Source organism: Cajanus cajan, chromosome 11, assembly GCF_000230855.2.
Source record: "Cajanus cajan strain Asha chromosome 11, NIPB_CcT2T_4, whole genome shotgun sequence".
In the NCBI taxonomy this organism is placed as follows: Eukaryota; Viridiplantae; Streptophyta; class Magnoliopsida; order Fabales; family Fabaceae; genus Cajanus; species Cajanus cajan.
The window spans coordinates 36,564,899-36,591,657 of record NC_138527.1 but is presented as its reverse complement, the minus strand read 5'-3'; the positions used below and the strand labels follow the sequence as shown (position 1 = coordinate 36,591,657).

The 26,759-nt window shown below is 32.5% G+C and overlaps 2 protein-coding genes and 1 pseudogene across 6 annotated transcripts; 1 reads left to right on the top strand and 2 right to left on the bottom strand.

Annotated features, from left to right (window-relative positions):
- Positions 1-457: 457 nt before the first annotated feature.
- LOC145953521 (uncharacterized) lies at positions 458-2,950 on the bottom strand. Its single transcript, XM_083067497.1, has one exon. The coding sequence runs from the start codon at positions 2,948-2,950 to the stop codon at positions 458-460; it is 2,493 nt and encodes an 830-aa protein (XP_082923623.1).
- A 7,430-nt stretch (positions 2,951-10,380) lies between these two features.
- LOC109799888 (uncharacterized) lies at positions 10,381-18,475 on the top strand. 5 transcript variants are annotated; one of them, XM_083066438.1, is made up of 15 exons: positions 10,386-10,531; positions 10,643-10,769; positions 11,015-11,285; positions 11,403-11,495; positions 11,598-11,688; positions 12,267-12,333; positions 13,892-13,935; positions 14,942-15,112; positions 15,212-15,310; positions 16,287-16,355; positions 16,644-16,782; positions 17,144-17,342; positions 17,688-17,785; positions 17,890-17,926; positions 18,108-18,475. In XM_083066438.1, the coding sequence occupies exons 2-15, from the start codon at positions 10,662-10,664 to the stop codon at positions 18,263-18,265; spliced, it is 1,644 nt and encodes a 547-aa protein (XP_082922564.1). In that variant the 5' UTR covers positions 10,386-10,531; positions 10,643-10,661; the 3' UTR covers positions 18,266-18,475. The 5 variants fall into 5 exon arrangements, with proteins under 5 accessions (XP_082922566.1, XP_082922564.1, XP_082922562.1 ...); XM_083066436.1 differs by having other exon boundaries at positions 10,643-10,780; XM_083066437.1 differs by having other exon boundaries at positions 10,386-10,534; positions 10,643-10,780.
- A 2,428-nt stretch (positions 18,476-20,903) lies between these two features.
- Positions 20,904-22,260, bottom strand: LOC109800468 (uncharacterized; annotated as a pseudogene).
- Between the last annotated feature and the right edge of the window lie 4,499 nt (positions 22,261-26,759).

Genomic DNA, 26,759 nt, shown 5'->3' with positions numbered 1-26,759 from the left:
GCATGAAGCCTAGGAATTTGCCTCCGGACACTCCAAATACACACTTCTCCGGATTAAGCCGCATGTCATACTTGCGCACCTGTTGGAATACTTCCGAAAGGTCCGATACATGCCGATCGATGCTTCTGGATTTTACGACCATATCATCCACGTACACTTCCATGTTCTTGCCTATTTGGTGTTGAAAAACTTTGTTCATCAATCTTTGATACGTTGCCCCCGCATTTTTCAACCCAAAAGGCATTACCTGATAACAATAATTGGCCGAGTCGGTTATGAAAGCCGTCTTCTCCTCATCTCGAGAATGCATGGGGATTTGGTTATATCCCGAATAAGCGTCAAGAAAAGTTAAAATTCCATGGCCGGAGGCACCATCAACTAACCGATCTATATTTGGGAGTGGGTATGCATCTTTCGGACATGCTTTATTGAGGTTAGTATAATCAGTACACATTCTTCACTTTCCATTCGGTTTTTTCACCATCACTACATTGGCTAACCAAGTGGTATAATGAACCTCCCGAATGAACCTAGCCTCAAGCAACTTGGCTATCTCCGTTTCAACTGCAAGCTTCCTTTCCGTCCCCATTTTTCTTTTACGTTGTGCAATTGCCTTTGCTTCAGTGCAGACTGACAACTTATGACACATAACCTTAGGGTCCACACCAGGCATGTCTGAAGGTGTCCACGCAAAAAGATCTTTATTTTTCAATATAACCTCGCACAGGGCGGAACGATCTTCTCCAGACATGTCGGCGCCGATGTATGTAACCTGAACAGGATGAACACCGATCTGAAATTGCACTTTTAATTCAACCGGTTCTACTCGCTCTTCGTTGTTCATTCTTGGATCAAGATCCCAAACCGGCTCCTCTACTGGTGCTGAGGCGTTAACGACATGAACCCTTTTTGACCTCGACCTTTTTTCTTCCAATGGCGCAAGTCGCAAACTAGCGTAGTAACATTCCCTAGCTGCCTTCTGATCGGCGTGAATTGTGATGATTTTCCCTTTATCAGATGGAAACTTCATCGCTAGGTGTGGTGTTGAAACGATAGCTCCTAATGCATTCAAGGATGGCCTGCCGAGGAGAATATTGTATGAAGTACTAGCTTCAACCACAATATACTTCACTTGAATTTCTCTGCTTTCCTGCTCCTCAAAACCAAAGCGCGTGAAGAGTTTAATATAACCTCTGGTACTTACTCTTTCTCCTGCAAAACCGACCAATGGATCATCATAAGGGAGCAATTCTTTTTCAGAAATACCCAACTGTTTAAATGTATTCCAATATAATATATCAGCCGAGCTGCCTTGATCGATCAACGTTTTCTTGACAAGGCAATTATGAATTTCCACACTAATAACCATCGGGTCGTCTTGCTCGGGATCAATGCCTTTGAAATCAGCATCAGTGAAGGTTATTGCTGGTATCTTCCGAGAAGAGTGTCTATGAACAGTGTTGACCGACCGAACTGCTCTAAGATGCCTTTTTTGAGCCGAAGAAGTTGAGCCTCCACCAGCAAACCCTCCTGCAATGGTATTAATTACCCTCCTATGTGATGGTGCCGAAGTATCTTTTCTTTCACGCGACCTGCTTCTTTCACGTGACCTGCTTCTTTCTCGTGAGGCTCTATCAGAACGGTCCTGCCTGCGCCGGTCCTGATATCTAGGTTGATATGAACGAGCTTGAGACGACCCTGACCGATCCACACAGTTATGCAATTTGCCTTGCTTAATCAAATCTTCTATTTTGTCTTTAAGGGCAGCACATTCGTCAGTGGAATGTCCACGATTGCGATGATACCGACAAGATTTACTAGTGTCCGCTCGTGGCGGAGTGGATGCTCTTTTTGGAATTGTCAACACTTCTGAAACTATAGCTTGTTCAAGCACCGCAGCACGGCTGGTATTGAGTGGAGTGTATTGAGTGTACTTCGGACCCCGATTAGGCCGATCCCGAAGAGATATCTCCTTGCCTCGCCCCCTGTATGATTGTTCTGGCTGCTTTTCTATCTTGCTCGACGATTCAGCTCGGGCCTGATTACGATACTCTGCCAACTCTTCCATCTGCATGTATTTGTCAGCCCGTCTTCTTAGATCATTCATGTCCGAAGGTGGCTTTTTACAAATACTATTGACAAACGGCCCCGGTTTTAAGGCTGTTGTGAGATGATGCAGTGCGACGGCTGGGTTAAGATCTCTAATCTCCAAAGTTGCTTTGTTGAACCGATCCATAAAGGTCCTAAGAGATTCCTTCTTGTCTTGGCGAAGGCCGACTAGAGATAGGGATGTCAGACTATGAGGGCGACTCGTTGCGAATTGAATGGTGAACTGAGATGACAAAGTGCTGAAGGAATCGATGGAATTGGGAGGGAGCCGAGTAAACCAGCTCAATGCCCTTCCTTTGAGTGACGTTGGGAAAATCCGACATAAGGCAGCATCGTCAGTTGTACTCAATGTCACCTGTGTCAAGAAAACATCAAGATGTTCGTCAGGATCAGTGGTACCATCATATTTATCAATAGACAAGGATTTCCAGTTATCCATCAACGGAAGTTGCATGATGGTAGGAGTGAAGGGGTGTCGGTGCGATCCAACAATTGTCAAGTCTGCAGGGCGACCGACGGTGGGTAAAGCCGAGGGGGGTTTTCCAGGTGCCACTGCCGAGGCATGTGGAGCTGAGGTGTGGATTGCATGGGATTGATACGATCCCTGAGTTTGTGTGTTGGTGACATGAGTCGGTTTCCAGGAAGTGTCTTGACTTTTTAACACCTCGTTTTCGGCTCTTAAGGCCGAAAGCTCTCTTGCATCTCTCTCTCGCTGCTGTTTCATCAACTCCATTTCCTGTTTCAACAATCGAACCGTTTCGGAAAGATCCGTTTCATCAACAACCTCCACACGTTCCTCATTTTGATGGTCTTGAGTGTTTGTTCTCCTAGTTATCGCCATTACACTTAGTTAAACTTCCAATTACCTTCGTTCGGCCCCACGGTGGGCGCCAAATGTACCTACAAAGGGGGTACACCAATAATCTTCTCGTAGTATGAAGGCCGAACGAGTGCTCCAATCCGATGTGAGTAGAGGGGTTGGTACCTGCAAAAGGCACTCCAACGCTCAAGTCAGGACAAGCACAGATATCTAGGATAATTAATGAACAGTGACGTTACCTTTTGACCTGAGCTATTTATACTGACATTTATGGGCCCTGGACCCCATGGGCCCTGCAACGTATTTACCGTATCAGGTAATACACCTTAATCATCTGATTAACCCCTAATCACGGGTTAAGAGCAATGAGTAATGATAGTTCGGTCCTGGTGGCCGATTGCCGTTCGGCCACCAAGTACTGCCATTCGGCGGCCGACTGGCGGTGGCCGAACGCCCCTACCCGTACAGTAAGGTTTTGGGAAGGGGTCTATGTCAGAACAGTGTTACCATTTATTTGTTTCTGATCCATCATGTACATGAAATATTAACTCCTACTATATATATGTGGTTCTCAAGTTCCACATATACATTTTGGTATATATCTTTGAACGTTTTCATTCCATCACATTGATAGTATGCTTCTACCCTTTTCATTTTGAAAATAAATCTTTGAAGTTCTGATATGCTGAATTAAGCATGTGTAAAATAAAATGTTGAACATGTTCTTCCTCTTTTATTCCCTGGTTTTGTGTCTCCACCACATTGTGTATAGTTAAGCATCCTGGCTCAACACAAACTAGAATTGTTGTTTTGTCTCTTATGTAGTTATCTTATTTCGACAAATTAAATACCTATGTATTGGAGGTTTAAACAAGAGCGGCACTTCATCAATATATAATAAATAAATGATATAAGCTAAGTTAACATCACATCTTACTTCAAAATTTTAAGATATCAAATTAATAAATTTTTCTTATTTATATATTACTTAACATATCTAATTTTATCTGATGTGAAATTCTCTTATCTCCACTTTAACTTTAATATTTTTTTTTCAAGTGTGAGTCTTTTTTTTTTCCATAGCATATTCCTCTTCAAATGGATTTTTTTTTCTTTTATGAGTATTTAATAACAATCTACTTGCATTATCTAGTTCACATTAACAAAACATTTCCTCTATCACATCTAACACTATGAAATGGTAAGAAAAAGATAAATTCTTTATATCAAGATAAGATAAATTAGTCTCCTAAAATTTTTATATTATACATTTCACATTTTCTCCTTAAAATGAGGTATTTACCTTAATTTAAAAATAACTTTTTTTGTTAAAAAAAATTAATTTTATTTCTTAAAAATTATGTGTCATAATTATCCAAATTAATTGAAATGAAAATAAACACACATATATACAAAGAACATTAACATACACTATTATTGTAGTTGGAGTATGTTAGTAGTCTTTATTAGAATTTATGACCAAAAATTCATATCACCTTTTATTTTATCCAAATCATTTAGGGGTATTATTGTAGTTTTACAATTTTAAAAATTATAGGTAAGGAATTTATATTTAAGTCTTCCAACAATCATTACAAAACCCACATTACAACTTGATCTGCACATCCACCACTGCCACGCCGATGTAACTATTGATCATACACTCTTTGGGAAGCTAACCTTTCACTCCATTATATGCTCTTCTGGAAATGCAGGGAGAATAGGGGACTCCAGAACATGAAATTGTTGAATGCATAGAGTGAAAAAACCAACTTCAGTGGGAAAAAATAAGAATAAGGACAGTCACTGACTATTTAGAAAGCAGAGAATTCAGGAGAGACTAAGATAGAGAAACAAAGTTTTTCAATATACTTCCTCCATTTTTTTTTCATAGTCGTTTAAGGTTTTGCACAGAAATTAAGGAAATCATTGATATTTTAGTTTTCAAAAATATTTATTACTTACTTTCCTATTTTACCCTTCTTTTTTTTTTGCATTTTTTAGACTGTTAAACTACTCCATTAAATAGTTGTCCTTTTTTTTTGTTTTTTTATAGTATTTTGTTGGGAACATATTGTTCTTATAAATGCACATTAACTTTATATGAGTAGTTAGAGAAAAATTAGGTAGATATTAAAAATACATACACATATTTTTCAGGAAACATGTATTAATTATCAAGGGTAAAAATGGAAGAAAAAAATTAATAACTCATTAATTTTAGTAATATGACAATGAAAAAAAAACAACAAACTCTAACAAAACGACTATGAAAAAAAACGGAGGGAGTATTGATTTTTATTTTTCATCCCATAATTTTTGTAGATGTTTCATTATAACTTTTTATAAATAGTCTTTATTATCAAATTTTGTTAAAAAAAGTTTTACATGATAAATATTTATTATATTCTATTTTATTATTGTTATATTAAGTAAATTAATATAAATTTTTAAAAAATAAGGAGTTTAAAATACACTTTATTCCATGTAAAATTTTCATCCTCATGATTGACCTACCATCAATGCCATCTCTTCCAAGATCAAGAAGAATAATAATAATTGGCTTAAGACCGTTAAAATTGTTACTACCTATTGTTATTATTGTATTAATGATGAGTAAGATATCTCATCGGAAAAATGAAATCAATGATTTAACTCTAACACTAATGACAATTAGGACATTATGTTCCACTCTTGGAGAGAATATACATGAAAAATATGATAAAGTGACAATAGTGAAGTGTATTTTTGAATTTTGTCTATAAAAATTTAAAAATAATTTACTTATATGACTGGTGAAATGAAATATAATAAGAGTTAATCACTTATATATTGCCAGTGTAAAGTTTCTTTACACTGACAATCAATTAGAACCGTTAATAGTGTCTTTTCATCTCGTCATTAAATTAAATTAAAATAAAAAAGTACTATTAACGACTCTGATTGACTGTCAGTGTAAAAAATTTTACACTGGCAGTGTATAGGTAATTAACTCATATAATAAATATAATATGTTACATAATTTTTTTTAACAGGAATTGACAATAGAAAATATTTTTAAAATGTTATAAAAAGTTAAAAATAGAACAATAATAAAAAAATATTACCGGGGCCAAAAGCAAAAAAATAAAAAAAAAAATTATATCTAAGTGATCGTAGGTTTTGTAATGAAAGCAAAGGGTTGATAGGGTGGTGCCAATTGTTGCGTATGAATGTTGAAATGTGGGTTTCGGGTAAATCGGGCAAGTGCGGGTGTTGAATGCACATGTGTCGGGTCAGAGCTTCATTTACTCGAAATTAACTCCTAGAAGACTTAGTGCATTCATTGACTTACAATTTACTTTAATTTTTAATAATTTGATTCTTAATACATAGACTGAATTTATAATTTTTTTATAAAATTTAAAAATTATATAATATTTTATTATATAAATTTAAATTAATGTATAATATAATTTTATGAATATATATCAATTTGAATTAAGTTATAAATATTTTAATTGTTATAATTATCAATTTTTAATCTTAAAAATAAAAATCAAACACATAATTAACTAATACAACACAATAAAAATGTGATATTTTTAATTCAGTAAAAAATTTTTTTTGGAAAAGATATATTTCCATTCACATGAAAACAATTTTGTAAAAAATTTATGGTAAATTTTACAATAATTAGTTATCATAAATCTATTAAAATGGCCACTCATCATTTATATAAGCAATAAATCAAGTAGTGTTGAACATGAGAGAGTATATTAATTTTTTTTTTAAATCTCATGAGACTATCCTAGATTCATTAATAGTGTCACCTACTATTATACATGCACCAAGGCAAAATAGTATTGTATGTGAGGAACTGAAATTTTATATTGATTAGATATAATACCAAAATAAAACATATAAATAAGGATAATTCTCATCTTACAAGTTCATTTTGTAGAATTGAGTTAATTTTTAAATCACACATCTTACTATCTAATTGCTATGGAATCATTTGTAAGCTTTACACTCAACATAAGATAGTATGTCATCAATAAGTAATATGATCAAAATAAAAAGTAAAGTAAGGAACAATCCTCACATTATAGAATGAGTTTCTAGAATTTAATTATACTCCTAACTCATATTTTTTAATAAAACATATATAAAAGATATTCACACGAAACAATATTTATTAAGAATTTTATTTTTTTAAATAATAAATAAAAATATTAAAATATAATATTTTCAACTTTAAATTTATAAAAAAAATACAATTTTTTTTTGTGTAGCAAATGTTCTGAGTTAAAAATAATTTGTAAATTTTTATTATATATTTAAAATTAATTTTTAATGATTTTTTAAATAATAACATTAAAAGTTTTTATTTTAAAAAATATATATAATTTTAAGGAAACAAAAATTTTGTTATTTGAATATAATTTATATAATATGTTATTAGTGTAACGCGGTTGAAAAAAAAAAATGTGGCAGTTATAGTAGCCCGGAACGGGCCGTTCCCAATATGGAACGGGCCGTTCCAAGATATTAAATTAAACTGAAATTCGTGGTTGGGAACGGGCCGTTCCGGAGGGAGAACGGGCCGTTCCAAATTACAGAACGGGACGTTCTGGTTGGAGAAGGGCCGTTCCGAAATGAGAATGGCCGTTCCGGATGAGTACCAGAACGGGCCGTTCTGTTTTCAGAACGGGCCGTTCTGGGCGTGGATTTTGTGCTTGAATTGGGAGTTCGGAACGGGCCGTTCCGAACTCGGTACGGGCCGTTCTGGGGCAATCCGAAAATCTATAAATAGGGGTTAGGGGCCTTCAGAAAAATGTGAGTTTTTAGAGAGAAGTTTTAGAGAGAAGGTCTCTGGGTCAGTGATCTCCTTTCTCTCCCAAATTTCTCTGTTTGACTCCTTTTCTCCTCTAGACCACTAATGCCTTCTGACTTTTCTTGAAATTCAGATTAGAAAGCTTGCTTTGGGATGATTGAAGTTTCGGGTTGAGCTTTGGAAGGGGATTCTATTTCGTCACAGTTGTTGGCTATTCTGAGCCAACCTTCAGGTAAGGAAAGCTAGAATGTTTGTTGTGTAGGTTGCATGTGAGTTTAGAAACTCAATAGGTGCGTGAATGTTGAGAATCCATAGATGGATTGAAGAAAATCTCATCTTTTGGGGTTTTGAGAAAAAGGAGGATTTTGATGATTTTGATGTATAGGTTGGATGCATGTGAGATTTGAGTTCTTTTGAGTTGTATGGAGCCTATGTATTGTGTTTTGTGTTTGCATGTGGCTGAATTTGTTGGTTTGGATGAGAGTTTCTGAACTCTCTGTCTGGGATTAGGCTAGGCGCAGGTTGAGTGCGCCAGGCATGGAAGAGCTTAGGGCTCTCAAGTTGGATGTTGGCGCAGACGTGATTTGGTTGCGTCAATCGTGGATACTCTTAAGAGTCTCTGTTTCAAGGACACCGAGCGTGAGTTGAACGCGCTGGGCGTGGATGAGTTTTAGGACTCTCAGGTTGGGATTAGGCTGGGCGAGCTCAGGCTACGCCGAGCGTAAATATGTTTAAAAATAATTATTTTAAATTGATGCTTATGCATGTTTAAAGTTAAAATGTTAGATCATATATGTGTGATATATGATGTATGGTGCGGTGTGATTCATATGTATGCTTTGTGATGATACGTATGAATGTTTGAATATGAGTATGTTTATTGATCATAATGGTGGGTAGACCATGTATGATGTATGATGCATTATTGCATGTGATGTCTTATGACATGTGTATGACTGTTGATCATGATGGTGGGCGGACCATATATGTGTATGATGCATGATTGCATGTGATGCCTTATGGCATGAGTCTAGCTTAGGACTTGAGGAGAGGAAAAATATTTTCGAACTGGAAGAGCTCACATAGAGTCTTTTGAGAGTGGTGCTTGGATAGGCCACTGATATATGAGAGTGGTGCTCTGGGAGGCCACTGGATTTGGGAGAGTGGTGCTCAGATAGGCCACTGGGTTGGGTGAGTCTCCTCTAAGTTCTTAGCTAGTGTTGGAGCGGGGTATGAGGTCGAGGGTTATTCCTTTAACCAAGTACTCGGGAAGGTGCGTGGATCCTTGAGGATAGTCGGTGGGCGAACTCCACAATTGACTTGGTTAATGCATGCCAAGGTCGTGGTAAGCCCGTACCCAGCTGTGCTATACCTGACGGTGGATCTGGACTTCCAATTGTGTAAGTGACATCATCCGAGTAAACTCGAGTGAGGATTATATATCCTGTTTAGCTGTGACCGAGCGGGCGCATTGGGCGTGAAAACGGTTGGGGTGGTTTCGGTAGGATGAAATGTCACTTATACAGCTCTATTATTGTGGAGATCTCCTAGGTGTATGCGTGACGACGCATTAGATGATTGATATGCATTGATATCTGTCATGAGATGCATTTATTGCATGATTATTAATATGATGAAGTGTGGTGTTTGACTTCATGATTGGTGCATTGTATGTTATGCATGAGTAGTATTGGATAGAGTGTATGGTGAGACTCTATGAATATGATTAATGGTTGGATGATTGTGTAGTATAGATTATAGTTCTATACTTGTATGATTGATTTGTGAATTATAGCTTACCTTTCTGCTTCCATGTGTGGAACTGCGATGATCATACTTGGTATGAGAGCAGGTTAGGGCTAGCTTGGAGTTGAGGTGTCCGTTGCGAGACGGAAAGTTTTGATCCTCGTGTTGGAGTTATCATTTTGGGTAACGGTTTTGTCTGTACTTGAGCTGTACTAGGGAATATTATTTTTGGGATGACTGTACATATATGAAATTTTATTTTATAACCAAAAATTTAGATAATTTATTTTTATTTGTACATGTATGTATGAGTTATCCAGTTTAATATTTCTCTTAGTTCACTAGCAGTAATGCGATTCCACTAAGTGTAGAGATTATGGCGGGTCGTTACAATTAGTATATATTAAATATGAAACAAATATATTATAATAATAATTTTAGTTGTTTTCATGATGTGCATTAAATATATGATATGATATGATTAATGTTTATCCTACTCTTATCATATTCTACTATCATATCTTGATTATGAAATCAGTCTTTAATGTATACCAAATCTTACATACAATTATAATTTATTTTACTTTTTTTTATATCCTATTCTCATTCTTATGGCATATCTAATCTTAACATTTTTTTACAAGATATTTTATCTTAACATAACCACCCAATAAATCCTTTGAACACGTTTTATAATTTTCTGAGTTTCGAAAAGCAATATACAAAACACAACCTTTTACAACAAAATTTTGTGCATTACTGCATTTAGGTTTTACTGTGAAGTGGGGGAACCAACTGTATTCTACGTTGGCAGAGTTGGGCAATTTTGAGCAGGACACGGGTTTGGGTTTTTTCTGAAAAAAAAAAGCCCAACTAAAGGCAGCCCAAAAGAGTTCCGATCCCAATTTCAAACGCTAAACGACGCTAACACGACACTAGTGCCACGCCGGTCACGAACACGACGACGCAACGCACGCGGAACACAATAATAGTTCTTTGAGCTTAATTTTGCTTTGAAATTATTCAAACCACTGAATGAAGTAGTGAATATTTTGTAGATTAGCATAATCGTTGCTTAAAAATCAGTAATTCATTCAGTTGTATGTTGCTGAAAATTTAACAATAAAACTTTGAAATTGTGATAATTGTAGGGAATGGGAGTGATAAAGGATGGAACAATCTCAGGGGTTATACCGGACCCTCAAGGGTTTTTGGTGCACTATCCTGCTTATCCATCATCCATCTCTCGAGCTGTTGACACTCTTGGGGGAATTCAAGGTATTCTTAAGGTATAGGCAAGCTAAATTTTATCATATTATTGAATTAGTTAATGTCATTGCCAATTATTATACTATATGTATGAGTATGTACCAATGAACATGGTGTATGAGCTGTTGTGAATTTCCTGATACTAAGTTTGATATATCTATGGATACAAAAAATTGTATAAGTATGTATAAATTTTCTTTCTTCACACTGATTGCAATTTATGTTAATTTTTTCTTGTGGAGTGACATTTGTAGGCTCGTAATTCACAACCAAACAAGTTAGAGCTTCGATTTCGCCCTGAAGACCCATATTCGCATCCTGCATTTGGGGAGCTTCGTCCCACCAACAATTTGCTTCTCAAAATATCCAAGAGAAAACCACCAAATGCTCATGATGCCGAAGCTTGTAGCAGCTCTGGAGTGAAAAATGGGGAGCAAGAAAATCAACCAGAAAGTGTACGTGGCCAAGAGGGAAGTCTTTGTGCTGATATTGTTGCTCGTGTTCCTGAGGCTTATTTTTTTGATGGTTAGACACTCGAAATAGGTTTGGTTTTGGTGTTTTTGTGTAGAGATTAGTTAGCTTTATGCGACTTCCTAAGCAAGTTATGTGGTTGCTTTTGTTTTGTATATCAAAATTGTGAAGGAATGGCGGACTACCAACATGTGATTCCTGTTCATGCTGATGTTGCTCGGAGGAAGAAGCGAAACTGGTCAGAGTTTGAAGAACCACATTTTGGTGAATATTTCGTTTCAGTGTTTATGTTCTTCGATTTAATGTTTGAAGTGTGTTTAATGGCTATTTTACAAAGTTTGTGGCTTGCTTCATGTTTTGTTGTAGATAAGGGTGGTTTCATTGATCTGGATCATGAGGATGTTATGATTATAGTGCCTCCAATTTTTGCTCCAAAAGATATGCCAGAAAATTTAGTGTAAGTTTCTAACTTTTCTTGGTTAATGATCATTTACTTATTTTTAAGAAAAAAAATCAGGGATCAGCATACAATGAGTTGGACATACGAAGTAAATGATGGCAGGGTCCTATGACTTGGACAGTTTCAATCTTCATGACGAGGAAAAATCTGGGGGTCCGCTTGAGAGGATATTAATTGTGTTATCTATTATTCTTTTTCCATTAGCTTTTCTAGTTTTCTTGGTTTTGTTAGTTTGAAATTATTATATAGCTTGTCTTGTGTTCATTTATAGTGCATTGCCTCCGTGATACCCTTCAATGAGGCTTTATTTCTTGTCCATTTATATATATGTATGCGTGTTCTGTGCATTTGTTTCTGTAGTTTGGGGTATTTGGATAGTGGGATACACAAGGTTCTTAAAATTGAAGTATTAAATGTTTTCATTCCTTATTGTATTTTTCTCTCCACTGATGGAGTAGGAGGTGGCAATGAAGTTCTGTTGTAACTTTTGTTAGTTATCCTTGTAAAGTTTTGACTGGCAATTCCATTTTGTGTTAACTTTATATTGATGTGATTTAATCATTTTTGTATTTCAGCTTGAGACCATCTACCATGCCGAGTTCAAAAAAGAAACCAGAGGAAATTGTACAACACCCTTTTGAGGTATGGATAAATTTTTCTTAATAGAATAAAGGCATAAAGTTTAATCCTTTTGGTGTATTAAAATATATTAGCAGCCTCTGGTAAGTGTTGGTGATTGATCCAAGTCTCTTTGACTATCAGTCACAATTACTTGTTTGCAGAATCCTTAATATGAGTCACTTCTTTCAAGTCTTTTTATTGATTAGTCTTACCAATTTGTTGATTGTACAATTTCCTATATCCAGAGGTGAACAACATATCCTCCAAAACTAAATATATCATTGAACAAGAAAAAAAAAAGAGAAGTAAAAAACAGCAAAATTTAGGAGGAAAAGAGACCCCTTTAAACATGTGGGCATTACCCCAATCAAGCTCACTAAAGGATTACATTACATACATCACCCATTGCTTCAAAATAATCCTTGTTTTCTTTTTTCTTGAACATGGACCAACAGAAACTGCTCCCAGGTAGGACCCATCATATGCTCTCCAGGAATCCTGAAAACATTGTTTTCAATTATCCAAGAAAAACACCTTAGGATCCAATTGCAAAGTATTGGATTCTAGTGTGGGTTTATAAGGACTTGAGCTCTCCAACTACAATGACTTGCTTTGGTGTTGTGATTTTCCCAAGGTTTTTATCAATTAGTATCAAAGCTTTCTGCTATGTCTCAGCTGCAAACGAGTGGTGCAGGTGGTGATGTTGGCATTGTAGTGTTACCTAGGACAAGTCAAAGAGCTATTTCATAGCCAGCCTCTGTGGGTGCTAGGGCTGTGGAGTGTGTGGCGAGATGGTAGGATCAAATTGCAGGGTATGTAACTTGAATCTCCCATGGGTAGTATGGAATTCTAGTGTGAGGTTTATAAGATTTTGGGGTCTCCAACTATAACGACCTACTTTTGTGATGTGGTCCTCCCAAGGTTTATATAAGACAAAGAAGTATTAACTTACGAATATTCACATGTGATTTGTATGTTGCCAGTCCTGTTAAGATCAATTATTCTTATAAAAGACTTGAGCTAGCAAATGGGTTAATGAAATAGAGACCTTTGATTTTTTGGACTAGCAAGAATGCATGAGAACCTAATAGAAGAATTTACGAGAAAATAAACTGGAAGAATCTGATCCCAAACCCTGCTATCTAAATTAGCGGAGGAATTAATATGATCTAGTAAAGCCGAAATGACTTGTAATTGACTGGCTTATTTATCAATCGAGTATCTATGAATTATGAAAGTAAAATCCCAAATATAGGATTTTGACCAGAAGAAACATATAACGGAACATCCCAAATTTCCTCAAAAAAATATAATAAAAATTCCTCATTCTATTTTTAGTAAATCATTGTTACTTAAATCAAATGGCAGTTTATTTGTCAAAGGTGATAAGGTTAATTTGACATTTGTTTTCAGCCAGAGATGGGAAAAATCACATTCTGAAAACATGTAGCTACTAGGTGACATATACCTGAATAACAATTAAAATGAATTCTACATATTTTTTTTGTTTGAATGTCATTGTCAGAAGTCACGTGTGATATTTTTAACAAAAAAAATTCTCCTGTGATGTTGTGTGCAGATGGGCATGGAGCCAGTTCTTGCAATTGACTTTGACATTAAAGATATCCTTTTGCTCAATCAGTAGAACCATCAGATTTCAAACTTGTTGAAGTTGAAAGTTCTATGTGGTTCTGACATGCCTATTTTTATTGTTTTTGCTCCAGTGATTTTTGTTTTGCTAAAATTTACTCTCATTGTTCATGAGTGCGTAACTAAACATGTAGAGTGAGTTGTTAATATATTTATAGCTTTGCCATTGATTAACTGATTTAATTTCAAAATTATTTGAATTTCTCAAATATATATATTTTTCCTTCCAGTGTATAACAAAAATTGCTTCTTGAGTGATTTCACAAATTTATATGTTCTGATATTCCCAGGACTAATAAATAAGAAAATCAAGTGGTAACTGACGTCATTTGTACATTCCAAGCAGATTTTCCAACAAAAGCTAAACACGAACCATTAGTTTTTAAAATGCAAGTTATTCCTGAGGATCAGTTAACCACCTCCCAGAAGTGGGAAAATTTATAGCTTTTGCCAGTGATAAACCAGCATATAATAGGACTTGTTATGTTGTAGTATCTTGTAAATAAATAATACTAGTATATAGTAAATAGTTGCATTCCTTCCTTAATTTTCATGCCAATAAAGAAGACATTTATTTCTCTGAAGTTGTGCTGTTAGGTAATGTTCTTTATGTCACTTCTTAAACAGGATAGAAAGAGATGGAATAAAACTGAAAGTTATCTTCTTTACTTCTAAGTTGTAATCCATTTTTTTTTACTGAAGTTGTTTACATTTAAACCATTACTTGATAATTTGAGTTAGTACTATCTTTTAGTATCAGTACCTCTTTCATTGTATTTTTCCATCGAGACTTATTAACTTTTCTTTTTCTATAAACTTTATCAGAGGGTTTTTTTTTTTTTTTTTTTGTGTTGATATTTCTTTAACCTTTTTTTTTTTAAACATTATTTTGATTAAAGGTTTTGCTACGAAAAAATCTTAAGATTTATTGCCAAAAAATTGCACTTTTGTAGTTCTGGTTTTTCTTAGCTATCATACAGATTCCTAAGAAAGTGAATTGGGAAGAATACATACCACAGGACTCAGATCAGTGGGAGTCACAGATGGTTGTGTCTAGAATGTTTGATGAGAGGCCTATATGGCCCAAAGATTCACTTACTGAACGCTTGATTGATAAGGGCTTAAGCTTTTCTCATGGCATGCTCAGAAGGTGAAAGGATCAAATTCTTCTGATTAGCTCTTTTAACTTGCAATAATTGAGTTGCTAAACCATGATATTCATGCAGTGACCTTCCATTCTCTCTTGCAGGCTTCTATCTAGAATTTCTTACTACTTTTCTAGTGGTCCATTTCTAAGGTTTTGGATCAAGAAAGGATATGATCCACGCAAAGACCCTGATTCTCGCATGTAAGACTTACTCCTAATTTCTAAATGATATCTTGGATTCTGGTTATACATTTGCACTCAGAAAAGTATTTGATTCCTGTGATAAATATATTTCTGATTTATTGTTTGATTTGTATATATTATTAAACTACCAGCATTCCAGGGTGTCATGTTATTCTTTTTTACCTTTCAATCAGGTAACAAGAAAGAGCTAGATTTAGGATGGGGATCATGATCACTCTGTAAGCCTGTATTGTCTGCTGAAATTTCAGACTGGTTTATAGGATGGGGAATCAATTTATGGAACATTAATTTTGATAATAATATAGCTGGCATAAATGAGTTTGTCCGGACCTTGGCTGGAAAGAAAGGACTGATTATTCTCCCTGGTGGTCCATGCTTTTATGCAATTTGCATGGCTATTTCAGACAACATTTAATTTTTTCTCTAAGTAGCTTGAATTCATTGGTTCTTTACATCCTAAACTCATGTCATTAGAAGAATGGGGCTCTTTAAATATTATTTTATTGTTTTGCTTGTTAGGATGACAATGCATCCCTGGCTGTTAATGAATGTTATTGTTAGTACTTGTTGATTATGGTTCCATGTGTCTATTTGGCATTTTCTATGAACTAAAGTCTGTGGGCAACAGACAATACTGTAAATATTCATTTTATATCCTGTTTTGTTTGTGCTTCTTTTTAAAGTTCCTTTTTGTGCTCCACATCTTATTGTTAATGTGGTTTTCCCTTTTGGTTCATATTTTACCTATCCCCAATAAGGCTCCTATGGTGTTTGCATATAAACATATTACATCTTCACTTGCCTGTAAATACAAAATTAATATGAAGAATTAATACATTTTTACCAGTGTTCTGATAATGCAAAATCTTCATTCTGTCAATTATTTTACTGAATTTTTATTTGTTATATTTCTATTTTTGAATAAGATTGAGTCTCCATTCTGTTGACTACGTTTATATTTTTGGTTTAGCAGTTATCAAAGAATTGATTATCGAGTTCCTGTCCCATTACGAAGTTACTGTGATGCTCATTCTGCCAATAAGTATGTCTTCTTCTTCATTCTATCTCTTGTTGTTTACAAAGCTGTTCACTATAATTTGGAAGCAATTCCTTTCGCGTGAATGCACAAGAAAGAGGAAATAGAAAATAGCAATGTAGATTAATACATATAAGCAAACACAAGTGAAGACCAAGAACCAATTACAATCTCAATTAAATATATTTGCAGACCTTGGATTGATACAGCATATATGGTTATTGTCACTATATATGCTTATTATCTTGCCATTGGAATTGTTTTCTCATTTTTTATTGCTATTGTTTCATGCAGATCTAAACATAGATGGGAGGATATATGTGCCTTTCGTGCTTTCCCTTACAAGTTCCAGACTTCTTTACAGTTATTCGAGCTTGTCGATGATTATATTCAATCAGAAATAAACAAGCCTCCGTTGCAAGCAACTTGCACTGTAATTTTTTTATATGATTTTTTTTCAATATCTGACTTTTTATGTTGACATGATATTGTCCAAACATTTGAAAGACCAGCATGCTTTACTCTGCTTTTGACATGTTTCATATTTTTCTAATTCCCTGGCATGAATTTAGAGCCTTATGTTTATGATGAGTTATTCATTTTTCCTTTTTGCTTAAACCAATGAAGTGGCAGATTTATTCTATACAATCTTGTTATATTCTGAAATTTTGTTGCAGTAGTTCAGGTCAAAATAGATTAGATATCAGAAAAAGTGCTTGATTTTGTCTTTCATGATTGAGGTTACTGTAAGAAATCCCATTAACTAAGTTGCATCTAAAATGTTTATTTTGTAGTTTGCAAATGGGTGGTTCTCACAACACATGATCAATTGTATTAGACAACGTCTTATGGTGAGATTCCTATCAGTATTTCCCAAGCCTGGCGCAGAGAATTTACTCAGAGCTGCCACTTCAAGGTTTGAAAAATTAAAGAGGGAGTCCCTTAGGAATGTCATGAAGCTTGATGGAGTAGAATGCCAGCAACCTAATTTAGGTTATGCTTCTATTTCTCAAAAAGTCCCTACATGATATTTATTTTGAGTCATATATATAATTGAAACTTGAAAGGGAGAATTCTATTTAGGTTCTTCCGACTCTTTGAGCCAAAGTTTTCTAATTTTCTTCCTCAAAAGGTTATTCGTAGCAGAATTTAGTAATTTAGTTTGGACAAATTTTATTTAATTAATTTGTTATGTGTTGTGAGCCGAAAGTTTATTTATTTATTTGTTGTAAAACTATAATTTAATATATTTCCGAGTAAAAAATTACTATCTTCTGATCTGTTAAATGATTTTTTAATTGAGTGATTATTGATAAAACTTTTGCATCTTAAACAAAGGTTTGGAAGAGAATGAAGAACTTGACAATGCTGAAGATGAAGAGGAGGCAGCCGTGGGTAATGATAGTGAAGAAGAATGGGAAGAAGAAATTGATTTGGTAATTCTTGTCTATGTTTACTGCTTTTATGTTTTTCATTTTTATATTGTGTTAATAATGACTTTCTGATCCAATATTTTTTGATGTGTTGTTGACACATGTAGGTTGGAGATAATGAAATGCCTCTGCCGTCTAATTCATGTATCCTTTTCTATTTCTACTCCAAATTTAGTCATGTACTCTTATGTTTATAAAGATTGAAACATCATTATTGCATCGCACAAATTTTGCATGTTGAAGTTAACGTTTCACATTGTTAAGCTATTATATTAGACAACATATTGAACCTGCCGGCACTTTTGAATTTCTTTATAATATACAGACATCAACATGGAGAATATTTCAAGGACTCATTTACAGGAACTTTTTGGTAGCTTCCATCCTAATGCAATTGATGGTGAGCAAGTACTTGCAAATGGCAGCGACGAAGAATATCATATATACGAGGAAGATAGTGAGGAGAATTACTCTGATGAATAATTTGTGTCATTCAGAGTCATCAAATACACATATAGGAGTATCAATGTTTTTTTAAGTTACATAGGAGGGTAAATATCATCTTAGGTTTGTTGATTAAATATCATCATGGATCCTAGAATTCACATTGTTATTATAAGAAGTATCTCTAATTACATTTGTAAAAACAGAGAAAAATATAGTGGTAGATGGAAAGTAGTTTTCATTTAATTATCTATTTTTGTTGATAACTATAAAACAGTGGTGGAAATAGAATTGGTGAATGATGAGATTGAATGATGAACACTAAAAAATGGAAATAGATTACGATTAGTATTCTGCTGAAAACATTTTTGTGATGGTACTTGTGACAATGAAAAATAAACTCGAGTGAAATCACACTAATTATGAAATAGAAATATGTCTATTAAATTCCTCAAAGTTACACGTATGACGTATATTAACTTTCTCGCCACTAAGAGAATCCAAATCCTTGGAGGATGGATTCTGGCCAAGTAATGATAAGCCCCTGTGGCGGTATTTATTAATAAAATTTTTTATTTTATAAATTTTAATGAATATTAATAACTGAATTGAGCTATATGTATGTATACGTATATATATGGGAAGAATCTTTTTAAATAAGTCAGTGAATAAAACATTTGATTAAAATGCATTTTCAATTTTTTTAGAGTTTAAATTATGTTGTTTTTTTTCTTTTATTTTAAAAATAACACTCCAGCCTTTTGGAGATAAATACGTGCTTAATTTACTTCATTTAAAAGTAAATAAAACTTCAAAACTCAAACTTTTTTTATGACTGACAACATTACTTAATTTCACGGAAATCATTTTCGGGAAAGGTTTGTCAAAAAAATAAAAAAATAAAATGCAGCAGTACAAAGAGAAAAAAATGGGTTAATAGAATTGCTGAAGAATCAATTCAACCATTAGCAGCCTGTTGAATGTAGACAAAAAATAAAAAATAAAAAATAAAAACATTAGCAGCCATACTCAATATTATATTAGTCGAATGGATAAATCAAATCTAAATTCATTCCACTACAATTCGTCAATCCCACTTGAATGGGTCTTATCCAAATAACCATAAAAAAGAAAGTCTTCATCGACCAGAACCTAGTAGAGACTTTTAATTTTTTTTATTTTTTATATAGAAATAGTTGCAGTGATTTTTTTTTAATCATGTTATCAGTATGTAATATTTGTTTTTGTTGAAGATTAATTTTTATTGGAAAACTTGTCTGGTTACCTTTAATCACACAAAATTAATTTATATATTATTATAATAAAAAATAATAGGGTATTCACTATTCAGTTACTTCTTTCTTCGGTTTATGATGAATATGATATATAATTATACATGGTTATTATGAAGATATTTATCGTTTTGGAATTATAGGCTTACAGCAAGCAGGGATTTGCGTGAAAAATTCTATCACTGAGGATTTTTATTTTCTTTTTCTCTTTTCCCCCCACCAGTGATTACATTACATGTAAGCAATAGATATTCCATTACCATACTCCTTAATCATTAAATGCGCAGTTTCTTTCTCAAATTCACTATTTAATTATTATAATAATATTGTAGTCACTCTTTTCCTAGTTTTGTCACATTCTGCTCTCTTACTTTTTTGCACTTATTTCACACGTTGCTAAAACCATTATAGTTTTCTAAATTCGTGGTTAAGTAACAAGTAGCGTTACACTCATCTGATCTTAAAGTTTACTTCTTCTGTTTTAATAATTTTCTCTGTGTATAATGAGAAAACAATAATCATTCTGAACCAAAAACGATATTAACTTATTTATTTGTATGCAAGTCTCCTTAACTTATCCTTATTCCAGTTAAAAATAGATTGAATGATTAGCGTATGGAGTTGGGCAAAATTATAAGTACATTAATAATTATGTAGTGATGGGACCAAGATGGGGTAGTGATACAGCAGATTTGAATCACACTCTTGAAAGTGACTAGAAAATGAAGTTCCCGGGGTTTGGGGGAAAGGAAGAGGATGACTATGACAAGGACGGTTTTATTACAATGGATATGCAGTTTAGCTCGAAAGCTCCTAATTCTTGCAAACACTTAAGAGAGCAGAAAAGCAGATACTGTATTGGTGGCTTCTTAATTAAGTTATTTGTACAAATTAAGAACTTGAGCTTTAGATCCACAATGGATAAAATTTCCCAAAAAATATTTATAGAAACATAAAATAAATCAAATATCTTTCATAAGTTAACAGAAATTAAAATAAACTTTTGGGGAAATTAAATGAGTTCTTTTTAACATAAAAGTAGATATTATGGATGATAGTCCTATTGTGTTGATTAATTATTGATTTGTATTCTTAACTTTTCTTTTTACCAAGGTATTTGAAAATATGATCTTACACAAATTATCCAATTTTTTCACCACTATACCCAATTTTAGTAACTTTTTTCAATAATTTCAATCTATCATTTTTCAATATTAATTTCCATTAACTCTAACCTGATACGCTGTTTAGTTTATATATTCCACTTAATTCTGCAAGAAAAGTAAATACTAGCAGCTACACTGTTCCTGTTTCCTGAATTGCAAGCAAATTTAATATGCTGAAGAAAAAGGATAGAAAAAAAATATTCAATGAACGAAACCAAGTCACAAGAAGAATATCCGGTGTATTGCTAAAACAACAGGAAGAAAAGAAAACAGAAAACTATATTTAATGTACAATTACATCAGTGACAACTTTCTTAAATATAATTACCAATAGAAAATGTCAATAAGGTTAATTTGTTTGTATAGATCCTCAGACACTGACATGCCTATCATATTCTTCCTGAGGGAGAAACTATATATATTTAGAAAAGACACTCGAGTATTAATAAGGTGCTTAAACAAGCAATCCAATCCATTTTCAAGCCCTTCAATGACTACCACCACAGCCTCAAGCTCCTTATGTGCAGATTGAATATTCTCAGCCTCAAACTCCTTGGTTGTGTTATCCATCACCATTCTACAAAGTGCTAGGTCCACCTTTTCAATTTCATTTACATTCTCTTCATGATTGTTGCATTGAAGTAGCACCCCTTTCTTCATCACTCTTGACACAAATGTCCACTTATTACTAACCTTTGACCTTAAGATCGGTGAAGAGAGAAACCCCACTAGTGACTGAAAAATGGAGCTGGTGATCAAACTAGCTTCTCTTAGAACCCTCACAACTGAAGAGAGATGGTGGTTAAGATCCAAAGGAGGAGAGGCCCCTAATGATGATGGCCCTTCAGTGTGCTTCAACAAAACCAAAGATTTTGTGCATTGTTTCCTTGTGATTCTTCTTAGACTCAAATATGAAGACACGTGGCTTTCAATCACCAAGTCTCCAACCTTTCTCCTTCTGAGTGCTGATTGAAGGTCTCTAACACTTCCTTTCATTACCAAGAATGCATCCCTTGTTTCTCCCAGAATGTCCAAGAATCTTACAGGGAAATCTAGCAACTCATCAAAGCCATTTGTGGTTGTGGTGATGAGATAATGCTTGTTGAGTGAGTGGCAGTTTCAAAAGATCTTCTATGCATTTGTATAACTCTGCAAGACCTGAAAGACCAAAGAGAATTCTCTCCACCTCAGAGGAAGAAAATGCTTCCCATGTTTTGAGCTTGTTCAGCTCCTCCTCTATTGGAACTGTGCTTGGATGTAATCTTGTTGGCAAGCTTATGGAGCGAAAAGTAGAAGAAGCCATAGCTTCCTTTTTCATATCTCAGTAAAAAGGTTGGCGTGAGTGACGAGTGACTCTTGTTGTGGTTGCGGTTCAAACTCGTGTATGTAGAAAGTTTGAACTAAGAGGAAAAATTCACCTGTCTGCAAAACTTCTAAGAGAAATTAGTACCTGTGTTTTTGATGAGGATACTCTTTAGTAATGAAAAAAAATATATGTATATGAGTGAAAGGGTGCTAATATTATGTGCCAATGATGAGTGTTGTGTTGTTTAGTAATACCAAGGCATGTATGTATGTGTGTGGTTTTCCGATATTGTGGGTTTGTGATTATATATAATTGTGGTTTATGGATGTTGTTGTGAGGTCATGTCATGTGTTAAATGGAAACCCTATCTGCTATGTTACATAGGGAGTAAGGTGGACCTCCCAAATTGGCTCTGCTGTCTTTTTGATCTCACCGTCCCTCATGCTGCGTCACTCAACTTCCATACAAAATCATGCACCCCATGGCCCATGCACAGTAGTGGCATGTAGCAGCCTCTAGTTAGGGAGAAATTATTAAATAATATGAGATTATGCATGTTTATAGTTGCATCAATCTTTATATGATATATGAACCACGGTATCGGCTTAATCGCTATGCTGTGATCAACTACATTCAACTAAGTTTGTGATTCAATCATATCATTTATTTTGTTCTTTTAGTCTAAAGATTGAAGTAAAAATATTGTGTTGAAAAAAAGAAATTTACATTTGCATTTTTTTTTGTTTTCATTCCTATTATATATATATATATATATATATATATATATATAAAGTTTATATGATATAATTATTTATATGATATCACGTGGAAATTGGTCAAAAACTCACATGATCCTATACCATATAATAATTATTTCATATTAAGTGAGAATAAGCTAGAAACATATATAATATTCCCTAATGTAATTTTTTTTCTTCATATTAATTTTATAACGTAATGATATATTTTTATTTAATAATTTTTTTTTTGCAACATATAAGATTATTTTAACTAATATATGGAAATTAAGAAATTTAATTAATTTGGTTAATGATAATAAACCTTTTAATAATTTTTATTATTTCTTCAAAAAATTTCTTTGTACTATTATAAGAAAAATGTATTATTATTGCTTAGATAGCTAGGCACAAGTATCAGTAAAATAAAAAATAAAAAAAGATAGGCACAAGTGGTACCTACATAAGCCTTTGAGAACGTTACAACAAATGAGAGATATTATTTCTTTAAAATTATCCTTAAGATCCTCTTACCCTTTCTACTTAATTGCTCTCAATCTATATTATTAATTAATGTTAGAGAATAGTAGTTATATATATCTTATCTTATTAATTTATGACAAGTTACCTTTTCAAATCCTCGCAAGAGAGAAAAGAGTTTAATTGATTTACAACTTTTATTGTTTATTGATTAAAAAGGTTGGCATAATACATCCGCCATGATAGAGGTGATGATTTTTTCAAAGCAAAATCAGTTTGGAGTGTCACCACCAGCTATTGAAGTAGAAGCAGCAACACTACACAAGGGTTTCTCTTGAATTAAAAGTCAATTCATAAAAGTCTAAAGAGTTTAGTTGTAGCTAACATAAAAAGTCAATTCATTTAATATTTCTTAAAATGTTTCTGTAATATATAAGAGGAAAGATTATATAATAAAAAAAGATCGATCCCAGTTCAATTTTAATATTTTTCTTAAAATACTATTGATCTTTGTTGATAAATTAATTTGGTTCTAAAATTCTTTTTCAGATAAAACAATAATTACTACAAGAAATGATTAACGTTATCATATATCGAATATATGCATTTTAAAAGAATAAAATCTCCTTATTATATAATAAAGCATGTGAAGGTGTTCATAATTTTTACTTATATCATTAATTTTTTTTTAAAAAAAATTCTAATGCATTAATATTTGAACAATCATTTGGCAAAGAAACCAACTCTCACAGTTTGTTTTTCTTCAATACTTCCATTTTTATATCTATGATGACTTGCTTCCATATTTTATTAGATAATATCTTTAAAAAAAACATTAGTAAGAATTGAGATTGAGTTCAGGTTTGCAAGAAAGGTTTCATGGGATGGAAAAAATTTGTGAAATAAGAGATAATTTGGAAGAGGAAAAAGTAGTTTTTGTGTGCACTTTTGGTTCATTTTCTAAAAACAATTAATTGAAAGATAAATATCATCATCAAGGTTTGTGATTTCTATTTCATTTAGGGAAGTTGAAAGATTATTTTGTAAAATTAAACCATCAAAATTTCTTACCTAATCTAAAAGAGTTGGATTGGTCTATTGAGAGTGTGTAAATGATCTTTAAAATTAATCTTTGATCTTCATATGTAAATCAAATTCTCTTTAAATCTTTTATCATTTTTAAGTCTAGTTGAAGCATCCATATTAGATACATTGAGTCAAAATGTTTTATTCATAATCATATCACAAGAATTCAACTCGTCTGGGAAAGGGCAAGTCTTTCAGAATAAATTTGGTTTAAGAAGTTTCAAAGGTAAAATTAATTTACTTTTAAACTTTAATTTTTTAGCACTAAATAAATTTAAAACATTTTCATGTATTTTTAAATTGTTCAAATCTACTTCGTAATAGTTATTTGAACTATCATTTATAACAAGTAATAGATTCTAAAATGATTCTTAATAGTGTGTTTGGATGTGGAATTTATATAAGGTAATTCATTTATTTGAAGAATTTCAAATTTCTTGAGGTGAAATACTTTGTTTGGATGAAGAATTTATAAAGAATTTAAAATTCAAACATTTGTGAAATTCTTTAAAATAGTAGAATTTCAAATTCTCCCAAAAATTGGGAGAATTTGAAATTCTTCATATTTGTTTTTCTTATTTCACCTATATATTTTATCTTATCTCTTCATTCTTTTAATTATTGGATATTCAAAAATATTTTTAAAATTATTAAATATATCTAATATTAATTTTTAAAATTATTAAATATTTAAAAATGGATTAATATTTATTTTATAAAATTTAATTTAAAGATCTCAACATATAAATATATTTTTAAAATCAATTTTACTATGGTGGAATCAAATTATCATATTTAACCTAACAATTTAAATTTTAAAAAATTTGAATTGACTCATCCAAATAAAATATTTTAAGAATAATAGAAATTAAAATCAAAGTAATTCAAATATCAAGAATTTAAAATTCCTTAAATTTGTAAAATTCCTCGTCCAAACACACCATAAGGAAATTTACAATTTCATTATCACCAATATCAAATTGTTAATTTCTTTAAAAATAATATACATATATTCAGAATATTAGGTTCTATATTCTTCAAAGAATGATAAAAGACTCATCATATAATTAAATTTCTCATTGATTTTAAGTATGAAAAAATCTATGCTATATATACAAGAAATACTTGTTTTATGTGTGTTTAATTACGATTTTTGATAAAGATTATTTACTATTTTCAGTGATAAATAATTCGTATCAATGTCATAATTACTATAAAAAAAATATCTTATTTATTCTTATATACTACATATTGGTGTTATGTTGAAAACAATAAACAAAAGTCTCACAAATAAAGGGATTAGAAGAAAATCCACTTTTATATATATTATCTAATATCTTGAATTAAAATAAGTATCAGTAAAATAGTGCACGTAAACATGTTTTTTTTTTGGAATTTACCATTCAATATAGTACATCAGTAGTACGCACACAAAATAGTTCCAAATAGTAATCAAATTAGATATCGATGGAAGACAATTGTTATATTTGCGTGTGATTGATTTTTGCTACCAATTTTCATTTATTTGGTCATTTAACAACCGAATTCGCAATTGGAGACCAACAATATATCACTAATTCTGTTGCTAAACCATTAAAATGAAGATCAAATTGGTTAACTATTTAGCAATCTACATCAATCGATCGCAAATTATTAAAATTTGCAATTAAAAGTGGGCAATTTGACAAGTATTATAAGACGTGGCTAAATTGGTCACCAAGAATCACCAGTGAACAGTTATAGCAACTAATTTATTTATTTATTTTCGTTATTAACAATCAATTATTAATTATCACTGTAGTCTTTAGCGATTGAAGATTTGACAACCGCCTCTAATCGATCACCAGTTCAATCGCAAACTAATTTTGAGACTGAAATTGCCTATTTAATTAGCAACAAATCGATTAGATTGTTATTTTACTTTAATTTTTCTAGCAGTGATAATTATTAGTTACAAGAGAAAAAATGATAAGATGAAAGACAATTTTAAAGAAAAGGTTTTACTTTTAATATTACGTATGAATTAGTTATTAATTTCCCTTTTTATGAAAAATATTAATAATAAATATTTTTCAAAAATGTTATTTTTCTGGAAGCCTACTTTATTTAAGGTAGGCCAATTGATTTATGTAATACTATATCAGAATGATTAGAGGTAGTTGCAACTCCCTCACAAACTTTTGTAACCCTATAATTATTTGCAGTAGCTGTATTTAATTATTTATCAATTTGAAAAGTTCATTTTTCTCCCAGAAAACTGATTTTTCTTCTTCTCTATACTATCCTATTTGAGTAAGGTAGAATGGATTAAAAAAAACTGATTTAATCATATCACTTTTTTTTAATGTCGTTTTTCTTCTTCTTCTTCTTCCTTCTTTTTTAGGTATAGAAAATCATAATATAAAACAATTCAAAAAATCATCCACTTTTTATTTATTTCACATATTAAAAACTCTTTTTTTTTAA